The 13505-nt window shown below is 48.5% G+C and overlaps 1 protein-coding gene across 3 annotated transcripts in view; it reads right to left on the bottom strand.

Moving 5' to 3' along the window:
• The window catches only part of Sema1a (semaphorin 1a), a 295418-nt gene that overhangs the window by 16581 nt on the left and 265332 nt on the right, over positions 1-13505 (bottom strand). For all 3 annotated transcript variants that reach the window (XM_033473001.2, XM_033473000.2, XM_033473002.2), the window contains 5 exons: positions 12492-12588; positions 9252-9661; positions 6158-6246; positions 3474-3615; positions 2787-3135 (listed from right to left, as the gene is read on the bottom strand). In XM_033473001.2, the coding sequence (XP_033328892.1) occupies positions 2787-3135; positions 3474-3615; positions 6158-6246; positions 9252-9661; positions 12492-12588 (1087 nt within the window). The remainder of the gene's footprint in view (positions 1-2786; positions 3136-3473; positions 3616-6157; positions 6247-9251; positions 9662-12491; positions 12589-13505) is intronic.

Raw genomic sequence — 13505 nt, forward strand, 5'->3', positions numbered from 1 at the left:
CTAATGTCAATGCCAAAATTTCTATGGCAAATTTTAACTATCTAGATTCGGTTTCATTAATTGGCATTAATATTGTGGGAATCTCCAGGTATTAATGTCAATGCCAAAATTTCTATGACAAATTTTAACTATCTACATTCGATTTCATTAATTCACATTAATATTGTGGGAATCTTGAGATACTAATGTCAATGCCAAAATTTCTATGACAAATTTTAACTATCTAGATTCGGTTTCATTAATTGGCATTAATATTGTGGGAATCTCCAGGTATTAATGTCAATGCCAAAATTTCTATGACAAATTTTAACTATCTACATTCGATTTCATTAATTCACATTAATATTGTGGGAATCTTGAGATACTAATGTCAATGCCAAAATTTCTATGACAAATTTTAACTATCTAGATTCGGTTTCATTAATTGGCATTAATATTGTGGGAATCTCCAGGTATTAATGTCAATGCCAAAATTTCTATGACAAATTTTAACTATCTAGATTCGATTTCATTAATTCACATTAATATTGTGGGAATCTTGAGATACTAATGTCAATGCCAAAATTTCTATGACAAATTTTAACTATCTAGATTCGGTTTCATTAATTGGCATTAATATTGTGGGAATCTCCAGGTATTAATGTCAATGCCAAAATTTCTATGACAAATTTTAACTATCTAGATTCGATTTCATTAATTCACATTAATATTGTGGGAATCTTGAGATACTAATGTCAATGCCAAAATTTCTATGGCAAATTTTAACTATCTAGATTCGGTTTCATTAATTGGCATTAATATTGTGGGAATCTCCAGGTATTAACGTCAATGCTAAAATTTCTATGGCAAATTTTAACTATCTAGATTCGATTTCGTTAATTCACATTAATATTGTGGGAATCTTGAGATACTAATATCAATGCCAAAATTTCTATGGTAAATTTTAACTATCTAGATTCGGTTTCATTAATTGGCATTAATATTGTGGGAATCTCCAGGTATTAATGTCAATGCCAAAATTTCTATGACAAATTTTAACTATCTAGATTCGATTTCATTAATTCACATTAATATTGTAGGAATCTTGAGATACTAATGTCAATGCCAAAATTTCTATGACAAATTTTAACTATCTAGATTCGGTTTCATTAATTGGCATTAATATTGTGAGAATCTTCAGATATTAATGTCAACGCCAAAATTTCTATGGCTAATTTCAATTATCTAGATTTGGTTTCATTAATTGAACATTAATATTGCGAGAATCTTCAGATATTAATGTCAATGAATGAAACCGAATCTAGATAGTTAAAATTTGCCATAGAAATTTTGGCCTTGACATTAATATCTGAAGATTCCCACAATATTAATGTTAAATTAATGAAACCAAATCTAGATAGTTAAAATTTGAATGAAATCTTCGTCGCAAGTCTGACTCGTCTATAGCTTGTTGCTCAAATGTTAAACAAATTGAACATTACAGAAGCACGTAGAAATAATATTTTCTACAGATAAAATAACGTTCGCCGCGTGTTCATTTAACACCGAATCTACCGTGTCGATGAAAAATCTATTCCACGCGTTTTCTTTCGGAATTGTTGAAACTGTAAGGAGTCTATTGTAGCAAACGATCGAACAAATTCCTTAACACGTTGAATGCCACCGGGGTCACCGGTGACCGGCACTTAATTTGGCGGTGACGCCATGGGGGCCACCGGTAACCGGCGCGCCATCAAACAAATGTCAATATCTAAAATTTTGTATTATTAGCATCGTCGATTCGAACGGTGACCCCTGTCGCAATTAACATGTCGAACATGTTTATACACTGTAACTTATCTATTGCAGATAATATTTCAACATTATATGTATCACGTAAAAAAAAATTCATCGTGGCGCCACGGACAATTTCTGTATTATATATATATGTAATTTTTGTAAAACCGGCGTGGCATTCAACGTGCTAATTCGGTACATCCATCGTAATAAAACCAGCGAGACGACTAAACGCATTCGGTCTTGGAATTCTGATAAAGCATCGCGTGTCAAACATCTTTAGCTTTTCAGGTACGGCTGAATTCTGCGCGAGGCTATTTCTCTGGACGACAGAGTCTGATATGTACTGTACAGAGTGTCTGTATATTGTTAAGATACAGTTATATTGTTAAGATAAGTTTGTATATTGTAAATCGATGTGAAGACAAAAGAAGAGCGAAACAATGCATATGAAGACGATTATTTGATTCAAACGATGACCGAGTGAGCTACTAGAGTAAGCCACTATAGTGGCGCGTCGTTCAGAGAGATGACATCCGCGAAAGCCACTATAGTGGCGCGTCGTTCTGAAAGATGACATCCGCGGAAGCCACTATAGTGGCGCGTCGTTCTGAAAGATGACATCCGCGGAAGCCACTATAGTGGCGCATCGTTCTGAAAGATGACGTCCGCGGAAGCCACTATAGTGGCGCATCGTTCTGAAAGATGACGTCCGCGGAAGCCATTATAGTGGCGCGTCGTTCAGAGAGATGACGTCCGCGGAAGCCACTATAGTGGCGCGTCGTTCTGAAAGATGACATCCGCGGAAGCCACTATAGTGGCGCGTCGTTCAGACAGATGACATCCGCGAAAGCCACTATAGTGGCGCGTCGTGCCTAAAATGATAGCACTAGGTAGGTTTAGCGTCGCAGACTTTGACGTGTGACCAGGTTTCCCGAAAGCGTAAACCGTTCGTCCACTGCCGCAGAAGAAGAAGAAGAAGAAGAAGAAGAACGGGACGTCGATCTTACTGGAAGCTGGTGCGTATGACGATCGGTTGTCCGAAGAAACTGGGCACCAGGTCGTCCATCAGGGAGTGCGTGTGGATGAAGTTGAGGGTCAAATCGGGCAGCGATCGAGAGTCGTTGGCGCACTGTCCCGGCCTCGGGTCGGGGACCTTGGTGCTCTGCACGGGCAGCCAATTCGAATTGATGGCGCTCTGCTCCTTGAAGTTGCCTTTGAACGTGTCCGTGATGTCCTGCAAGGAGAACGCGCAAACGGCCGAGCCGCTGATGCTGTTCACCGGCGTTGTGAACGTGCCGTATATCAGCTGCGCCGACTTATTGCCGTACTGGCCCGATATCAGTTCCGTCGTTGATTCTGCAAATAACGCACGCTGTAATTTCGCAGGCTCTTTGTTTGCGCGCGCTGGTCCGCCCGCGACCGTAGACGTTTACGACCGGCCGGTGGAAATTTATTTCCACCGGCCCCTCCGCGGACGCACGGGCAAACACGCGCCGCTTTTTAAAAATCGATGACGTTTGCCGCAGCCCCGTTCGATCCCCGATTCCTCCTCGTCTTATCGATTCCATCGGGCGAAAGCCGCGCAACGCCGCGCCGTGACGCGCCGCGGCATGGAAATCCTGGGGAGAGGAGACGGAGATCGATCGCGGATTCCGACGGCAGCGTCCGCGGACCCGACGACCCGCTCTACTTACGTATTTCATTGAAGTAAAAAGGAAAATCTCCGGTGACGGAGCAATTGAGTCGGGACTTTAGGAACGAGGTCCACCTATTGCGATAACGATGAGGACCACCTCGGTCGTATTTACAGACTCTCGCCACGCGAGAGTAGACGGTCTGAAATCGAAAAGACCGGCGATCGTGAAAAGGTACGTACACTCGCGTGCGCCACGCTTATTTATCGAAGTCCAGTGAATTCGACCTAATCCACCCTCAGCTTCGGAACGGACATGGACCATTTGGGAAGGGGAGGCGCGATTATTCGAGCCTCGCGAGGCTCGTTTTTATAGTCGTCGATTGTCGACAACTGTCCCAAATTTTCCATTTTTGTTTAGAAGTCGAGGGGCAATTAGGGAGAATTTACTGTAGTCGTTACAACGGTCGATGACCATTAAAAATGGAACAGAATTGAAATTAAGAGATTTACTTTTTCAATGGAAAATAGTTGGATAACTGCATTGTTTTACCGTCTAATATGTGTCGTCGATAAGTGTCGCTTCGTTTGCGCCAATTCCAAGCGAAATAATTTTAATTCCTTTGCGGACTCGAGCTTTGTACCGAGTTCTTTAGAAAGAACGGTATGGTAATTCACTGGACTTACCGAACTCCAGTGAATTCGACCTAATCGACCCTCAGCTTCGGAACAAACATAGAGAATTTGGGAAGGGGAGGTGCGATTATTCGAGCCTCGCGAGGCTTATTTTTATAGTCGTCGATTGTCAACAACTGTCCCAAATTTTTGGGATTGTCCCAAATTTTCCATTTCTGTTTAGAAGTCGAGGGGCAATTAGGGAGAATTTACTGTAGTCGTTACAACGGTCGATGACCATTAAAAATGGAACAGAATTGAAATTAAAAGATTTACTTTTTCAATGGAAAATAGTTGGATAACTGCATTGTTTTACCGTCTAATATGTGTCGTCGATAAGTGTCGCTTCGTTTGCGCCAATTCCAAGCGAAATAATTTTAATTCCTTTGCGGGCTCGAGCTTTGTACCGAGTTCTTTAGAAAAAACTCGGAACAAAGCTGGAATACGCTCGAATATTGTAGCACCTCTTCGGTGATTCATTATTCACAATGTTCGTTAATAACATTTCGTCGACAGTTTCAATTTGGGTTTTCCACACTTTTTACCTGGTACAATTATAAATTGCTGAATTTTCAATTCTTACGTAGCAAAAGTAATTTTCAACGAAATGACCTCGTTCAAAATTGTTGAGAACATCGGAGAGAAATGTGACTTTCATAATAATAGTGATCATATGATAATAATATACATGTATAGAATAATGATAAAATATAAATAATAAATATAAAAAATAATAATAATAATATAATAATAAATATATAAAATATAAAATAATAATCAATGAACTATTTAGGTTACAGATGCTATTTCTCATACATGTAACCCGTTACTTGCGTATCGATCTGTACGTACTTCTTTGGAAGTACGACTCGTTGAAACGAGTTGCTTTTAGTCGCACACAATTCTTAGAAAAGGTGCTACTGCGCGTCGTTCAGCTCGATAAGGTCAAACGCTACTCCCGAATCAGCCCACGACTTGTTATCAACCGTAAATACAGTAATTTCTTTCCAATTGTCCCCGAGCATGTAAACAAAAATGAATATCTTGGGAAGAAGAGGTACGATTATTCGAGCCTCTCGGCACGTTTTTATACTTGTTGACAATCGACGACTATAAAAGCAAGCCGCGGGGCTCGAATAGTCGTATCACCTTTTCTCAAATTGTCCAGTTTTGTTTACAAGCTGATGTACAATTAGAAAGAATTCACTGTAAGCGCGAACGTGCGTCGATGCGTTTTCTTTCGACGATAACTTGGAGCGGATGGTCGCTGGAGAATACGTTGCAACTTTTCCAAGAAGCTCGTCGAAAATGATTTGCCGGTGAGAACGAACTTCGAAATAGATAAATAGATAGATAGACAGATAGACTGATGATAGATAGAGATAGAGATAGAGATAGTCGGCAGTTGAGAAAGAGAGAGCGGGAGAGCGAGAAAGAGCGAGAGCGGGAGAGCGAGAGAGAAAGAGCGAGAGCGAGAGCGGGAGAGCGAGAGAGAAAGAGCGAGAGCGGGAGCGGGAGAGCGAGAGAGAAAGAGCGAGAGAGAAAGAGCGAGAGCGAGAGCGGGAGAGCGAGAGCGGGAGAGCGAGAGAGAAAGAGCGAGAGCGGGAGCGGGAGAGCGAGAGAGAAAGAGCGAGAGCGGGAGAGCGAGAGAGAAAGAGCGAGAGCGAGAAAAAGAGAAAAAGCAAAAGAGAGAGAGAGAGAGAGAGTGAAAGAGAAAGAGGGAGAGCGCGAGAGAGAGAGTGAGAGAGAAAGAGTGAGAGAGAGGGGGTGAGAGAGAAAGAGCGAGAGAGAGCGACGGAGAGCTCGCTCGCAAGCTCATCGTTCTCCGTGACAGCCGCGTAGAGAAAGAAAGCGCAGTTAGCGGTGCCGAATCGACGCAAGCTCGCGGGGGGCTCGGCAGAGCCCCGCGATAAGCGACAAGCTGGAAGCGGCAAACTGCACGCGGAAATTTCTGATCGTTCAAACTTGCTGAACGTTTAATCGTCGTCGATTTCCCGGCCGTTCCTGAAATGGATCCGCGTTTCTCTTCCGCGAGAGTAATTGCGCAATTAGACGGCGCAAACTACTTACCTTGCCGCAATTGATATATTCTACAGCGGTTTCCCGGAAGAAGAAGTAGACGAAGTCTCCTTGGGACATGGAGCTCACGAAGTTCGGGGCTGCAATTAGAATGCACATGCGTTACAACGTTGCACAAGGCTATTATCGTTATTACGCGGAACGGAGAGAGTGGGGGAGAGAGAGAGAGAGAGAGAGAGAGGTAAACGGCGGCCTCTTCTAAATAAGAAACGAACGCGATAGCCGGAGTTGACCCCGCGCAAACCGCGCGGATAACGCGACGGTTGTTCGAAAACAACGGGCTCGCCCAGGGAACGTCGATAATCCGTCGGGTATCGGTGTCTCGTCAAGAAGTCATTTTGACCCGAAATCGTTCCCAATTACCGTCGTCTCCGGCCTCCGGCGAACATCGATTCGTTCTCTCTCTCCGTTTTCTGCGCGCGGTATATGCCGGTCGTGACGCATCGTGGGAATAAGCCGGCCACGAATACGTAAGAACCCTTTTATTTTCTCGGTTATTCGAGCGGCGTGTCGAGCGGGGTAACGAAACGACGACGACGACGACGACGACGACGACGCGGTTCTCGGTCCGTCTGTCTCCTCCGTCGTTCTCAATTGTTCCCTCTTCTTCTACATCGTTGCGCTCGCCGCCGCCGCCGCCGCCGCACCCTTCTCTTTTCGCCGTCGCTTCGGTTGTCGCGCACAACCGCCCGATAAAGTGGGAAAACTTTATCGATTTATTAACTTGACAGGGTTTTCATAAGCTTCTTAGGATTCATAAAGTAATATTAATCTCGCACGGCGCGGCGCGGCGCGGCGAGACGGTATATCCGACCGAACCGCCTTGCTCCGGCCCATAAATTCGCTGCCGTTTTCTCCGTCTTTCCCCGTCCTTCTCCGTCCGTTCCCCGTCCTTCTCCGCCCTTCCCCGCCCTTCCAGGGTCCTTTTACCAGCCGCCTCAGCCCTCTCGCCGCCTGTTCGCTCCCTCGCGATATCCAGCCACCGTTCCGCCTCGTCGTCCAGCTGTCTTTCATTCTCGGTGCGTTTAGCCTCCCTTGGACCGAGAGTTTGACGAGTCGAAAATAGCTCGGGATCGAGCGGCTCTCCTCTTTCTCGCATTTCTCTCCGCGAACGAACAAATCCCGCTGGCCGTCCCTGAGAGATCGTAATCGGCGAAGCTCCGTCCGTCGCGATCGACGAATGCGGGGGGGACGAGGGGAGGGCGCGTCGTCGTCGAACCGGTCGGAAAACGTAACGAAATTCTACGCGGCCGACCAGTCATCACCGTGAACAATTTGCCGGTCGACGACATTCGAAATAATTGTTGACGCGCGTCGGAGCGGCGGAGAGCCAAGAGCTACGAACAGTCACGGGGACGCGAAGAGCGTCGGGAAGGGCGGCGGGGGGGGGGGCGCGGGGGCAAGCGAGGAAGATAAAAAGGGGAAATTGAATTTTCAACGAACGGAGGGAAAATCAATATTATCCAACGGGTGGAGAAACTTGATTAACGTTCCTACACCGTTCAATTAAAATACTCTGACGGACGAGTCAACCCCGTGGAACAAGATGACGTATCAGTTTTATCGGTCCTTGGTCCCCGGGGGGGAGGCCGAGCCTCGCCATCGTCGAATCGCCATCGAATCGTCGGCTCCGTGAAGTCTTCTTAAATATTACTGCGTCCGTACGTGTCGCGGGGCCCGTCATCCCTCGCTATCTCGACCATAATTCTTTCTTACCTGGATCGATCTCGAGGAAAATTCGAGCCTTCGCCGCGGCCGCTTGGGAACCGTAATTCAGGCCGACCCTTGGCCGACGTTACGTTTCTTTTTTCTTTCTTTTTTCCTTTTTTTTTAACAGCGGGAGAGTCCCGAAAATTTACGAGGAGCAGTCGACCGATAAAACAGTTAATAACAACGATTCGCGAGAAACGGAGCTCTACGGACAGAGATAGGCCGAAGAGAGAGAGAGAGAGAGAGAGAGAGAGAGAGAGAGAGAGAGACAGCTTGATCCGGATTAAAATTTCCCATCGACGACGCGGAGACGTATTTCGTCGTCGCGCAGAGAGAGCATACAGGGGGTGGTGCGGGGTGAGCGCGAGGCAGCGGCGGCTGCTCTCCGCCGTTATTATATGTACAGATATGGAAGGGCCGTTGAATAATCTCCGCGAGCGCGAACTCTGCGAAATCCACCTACACGCACGGTTAATCTCTGAATTACACCGCGCGCAGGCTAAAGCCAGTGCCGTTTGCTCGTTGCCGCAGCGGCGCGGCAACGAATCACGGCCGATCGCGGCGCGCCTTTCCGTCTAGCTAATTTCTCGGTTCGCGGCTTCGGCCCCGGATTTTCAAAGTGCCCGATCGTTTCGGGCTCGAACCGAGGCCCTGCAAACAGCTCGACTCGGTCGAGCACGGGGCGCGGGAACGCGAGCTTCGGCTGGTCGGTCGGATGATCGCGGGCGACACGGCGCGCGACGGGGCGGATATTACGACCGTCTCGAAATCACCGAGCGGGCTCGGCCACCTGGACGTTTTACGGCGCGTAGAGCGTCGTTTGCATAAACATAAACGTTTCGCGGCTCGGCGAATTGCCCGGAGGCGGCCGACACCGGGATCCTCGGGGATCGAGAACGCGATTTATTCCGGCCGCCGTGGATTCGAAAATCTTTTAGCTCGGCCGCGAGCTAAACATCCTCGCGCCGGGGCAAATTTCCTGCTTAATTTAGAGCCGTCGGTCGTTCGCGGTTCGCTTAAACAAGAGAAAAGTGGAAAGTTTTCTCCCGTTCCCCGGTTAAACGGCGCGCGGGCCGGCTCTGCCGTTTAGTGTATCGAGCGATAAATTCCTCGAAACGACCGCGTTCCACCGACCTCCTTCCGCTATCAAAAACACGCCAGCTGTTTACCCTTCGCACACGCCCGAGCCTCACCCCCCACCCTCGTTCCCCGCCCTTATTTGAATTTTTAATCGCCCGTTAACATCGACGTTTTCGCCGTCGGCCGAGCCGTTCAACGTTGCCCGACGACGAATCCCATCGGCCGCGCAGAGAGGACCGCGTCCCGCCGTTTGCGGAGAAGGGGGTGCGTCGAGAATGGGTGCGGGGAGACTCACCGTTGAGGCTTTTCGAGTCGTACTGCTCGGTCTGCAACGGTTCTCTGTAAATGATGGGGTCCATTCCCGCGAAATCGGCCACCGTGCCGGTGTACAGCTCCCCGTCGACGTAGACGAAGGTGCTGTTGTGCCGGGGGTCGTAAGGGCACATCGCCTGGCCGCCCTTCTCCTTCACGATCGAGTAGTTGCCGGCGTGGACGCCGTAGTCCCGGCACATGGGCTTGAACGCGTTCGTCGCGCACACGAGCAACGTGCTCGGGTCGGTCTTCACCAGAATGCGAATATAGTTCTGGCAGTTCTCCTCGGGGGTGCCTTTCACCAGGCACATCTTCACGTCACTGTCGGTCGAATACCAAGTCAGCCGCTGCTGCTCGGTCAGATCGGTCAGGCTCAGGTTGTGGACGAGATTTCTGGAACGTGAACGAGAGAACGTGAGAGACGGACGAGCGACGAAACGGGGGCGGGGGCGGGAGGGCGAGGCAGGGAGAGAAACCGATCGCGAGAAGAAAGAGAACGGGAACAGGAAGAAGAGGTTCCTGGGATTGAACGGTTCGAGTGGCAGGTTCTCCTTTGTGCGCGACAGTCTTTTCAACGTCGGCTGAATAGCTCGAGCGGTTTGTCGAATGGAAGATCCTAGAAGCGAGTCCTAGCTCGATAATCGCGTGACGGATTCTTTGTCTCCTCGCGACCGATCGAAACTTTCGGCCTCGAATTCCCGACGAGCGCGAGCGATCGTGTTCCGTTCCGCGCGCACACCGTCGAACGGCGGTATTTTCTTTCGGGGCAAAGAACGGCTCTGATCGCGCATTAATCACCCCCCTCCGGGTATCGACGGGGGCGACCCCGGCGCGTCCTCTTACATTTTCCGCTTGTACGGCAACGACGTGGTGCGCGAGGCGCGCTCGCGGCGACGCTCTCCGGAATCGGCGCGGAAAAAAAGTCGATCGTCGGACGGAACCGCGGCGGATTCCAGCTGCGCGGACCGGACACCGGATCCGTTTATTACGAGCGGAGATAGATTTATGGCGCGCGACTCGAGATTAATATTCCCGGCTCGAATCTCCCGTCGGCCATTTCGCGCGCGTTTGCCTCGCTAACATTTTCCCGGCGTTTACCCGGCCGCGACTTCGACAACGATTTAACGCTCCCCGAAGCGGCGAGGCCTCGACGCCGACGCGATCGCCGCCGCCGCCGCCGCTCGACAAATCTCGGCCGGCTCGCGACGAGACGACAGGCAAAAAGCGCCGGACCCGACGACCCGGCAAATCGATGGAACAATTAGCGTAATTCGAGCATCGGCGATGTTGGTTGCAGGCGACCGGTACACGCCCGGTATACGCCGTGTACACGCCCCCGGTGTGGCGCGGTCGACCCAATTATCGCGATTTCGCTCGACCCCCTCCGCGAAATCGATCCCGTCGGACGCGATCGATGCCGGGTCATCCACGGTACGGAACGGCGATACGCGAGATATCCGACGGAATATCGTCTTGTTTTTGGGGAAAATATCGACGGTGTAATCTCGACTCGCTCTTGTTCGATTCTTGGAATTGAAAATATTGATCTTGTCCCGCGGTTCTCTACTCTCGGGTATCTCGCGTGAATTTTTTCGTTCGGTTTCCGCTTTTTCCGATGATAAATTAAAATACGTTTTAACGATATGTTTTCAGATTGTTTAACGAAACGAGTGATATAATCATGCGCGCGTATTATGGTATCGATTTTGTAAACCAGGTAAATGCTTTTAAGCAAGCATTTCTGTGTATCTCGACCGAAAACTGCACACCCGCGGCGCGTAAGTAAAGAGTTTTCTAGATTATTTTAATTGGTACGAAATAAAAAGTCGATCGGTATGATTGCGATTAATACATAGGCTGCATACATGGTAATTTTAAGGTGGACAGAATTAGCTAAGAAACAAATGGCAATTGGGAAGCTACCATCGCGCGAAGAGGACAGTATCGTTGTCGATTTTTGCATTTATAATTAGTTTTATTTTATACAATAGAGCTTAAAGTGAATAATATAATATTATATTATATATATATTATATTAATATATTGTTATATAATTAATCATATAGATATTTTTTCAAAATAATTAATTATAGAATATAATATAATATAATATAATATAATATTATATTAATATTATATTATATTATATTATATTAATATTATATTATATTATATTATATTATATTATATTATATTATATTAATATTATATTATATAATACTATATAATACTATATAAAGTAAATAATACGTTGAAAAAAATTTAAACTATTTAGCTCATTAAGAAAAGTGCAGTATTGCATCGAACAATATTTTAATCGCACCGAAAACTCTAAAGAAGACAAGACCAAGATTCTTGCAAGACGTTGCATATATTATCAAGCGTTGCTTCTATTCTCGGCTCAGAGTGCCTCGATCTCGCATCGAAAATACACTTTCAGTTTCTCGCGACAATATCGTCTTGGTTTCCCGACGCAGCAGAACACACGACATCGATATTATGCCCGACCTTTGCGGCAGCCCTAATCGATACGGGTTGCGGCACCCTGTTGCGGGATGGTCTCGAGGGATCGCGAGCGACTTCGGCGAACGAAACCGGGAATCACGGAACTGGTACGCGAAAGAACGCTGTATCTCGCCTTTTAATTACGAGCAACGTCTTTCTCCGTTTCGCGAGTGGAAACTTTTTTTTTAAGAGATCCGGCCGCGCGCCCGGTCTCGGCCGGCGAGGCGAGCGCGTTGTTCGGCGCCGTCGGATTCGAAGGTTCGCGAAATAAAGAGTACAGAAAAGTTTCTAAATAAAGTTGGTCGATCTCATTAACAGGGAAGAACAGCAGCCCCGTGGCTACCCTCGGAATTCATCCTGCGAGCGCGAAGAGGAAGAAGGCGAAAGCGTAAGCAACGCTGAAAGGGTCGGCAGAGGGATAAGACTCGGGGAGAAGAAGAAGAAAGTCCGTGAGAACGAGCTTCCTCGTAGGAGCCAGGAGAGGAAAGAAGGTACTCCGCGCACGTACACAACCGTAGGACCCGAGAGATCGAGCTCGGTCGACCGACGAAGACGACCGACGAGCTGCTGGAAGAGCCGGTCGGTCGGTCCGTCGGTCGACGGACTGGCTGGTTGCCGGGACGTCGATCACACCGGGCCCTCGAACCAGCGCCAAAGAACGAGAAGAAGAACCGGTCCTTTAATTAAAGCACTCGCTCCAAATGAATCCTCTATTTACCTTCCGCCGACCAGAAGATAGTTCCCGTCCCGGAGCACCAGCCGAAAGTAGTCTGTGTGCGTTTCGTTTCCCGTAAACCTGAACACATCTTCCGCACCTGGAAAAGAAAAGCAGAGTAACGCCGGTTAGTTTTTGTTCCATCGTCGGAAAAGTGGAATTATCTTATTCATCTAATTAGCCGGCCCTCGACGGCTCCGTTCGCGGCCGTTCGCCGCGAACGACGATCGCAGGGCGGCCGAGGAGAACCAACGAACGAGGAGAACGTCGACGGCGACAGCGACGAGGACCGAGACCGCGCGTCCTTCGTCCTTCACCCTTCTCCCCGGTCCCCGCAGCGATCAGCCAGAAAGTCGGTTTAATAAGCGTAATAAGCTCCTTTTGACCGCGAACTCAAGGAACAAAGCAGCGATCGATCATTAACGGCTCTATCCCCGGCGATCGAGAATTTTTCCAGGCCCTGGAAAGCTACTTCATTATCCGCTAATTACCTATCTATTAGTCACTACGGTCGCCTGACCCGTTCGCGATCGATCGGCCGGCCGTTCCGCGCGTTTCCGTCGAGACACCCCTCCTCCTCCTCCCCCCGCAAGATTCGCCCGGAAACCGATGACGAACGGCGTCTCGATGGACGCTCGCGCCGCGAGATTGCCGTGTCCGGACTTCTTCTTCTCGGCCGATCCCCGTCCCGTCGCCGTCGTTCCGACGCAAACGTATCGCCGCGTCCGTCCGGCCGTTCGCGAAAAAATGGACCGTGCGGACCGTGATTCGTCGAAATTGCCCGACCTAAATTGCGAATCACCGGGGAATCCGCGGACGTGGAATCGCGCCGCTCCGGCCAGATTCTAATCGACGTCTCTCGTGACGCTGGCATAATTATCGGGGGCGTTTCCGCGTTTCGACGTCAGTCAATGTCGGCGACCGACCTCTCGTATCCGGTCGATGCAATTCAGGTCGGAGATAAGCACGCAACAGCCATAGACGGTAACAATGAGCGGATGCGCCGCGGCGGAGAGG

The sequence above is a fragment of the Megalopta genalis genome, chromosome 7 (assembly GCF_051020955.1).
Source record: "Megalopta genalis isolate 19385.01 chromosome 7, iyMegGena1_principal, whole genome shotgun sequence".
Classification (NCBI taxonomy): Eukaryota; Metazoa; Arthropoda; class Insecta; order Hymenoptera; family Halictidae; genus Megalopta; species Megalopta genalis.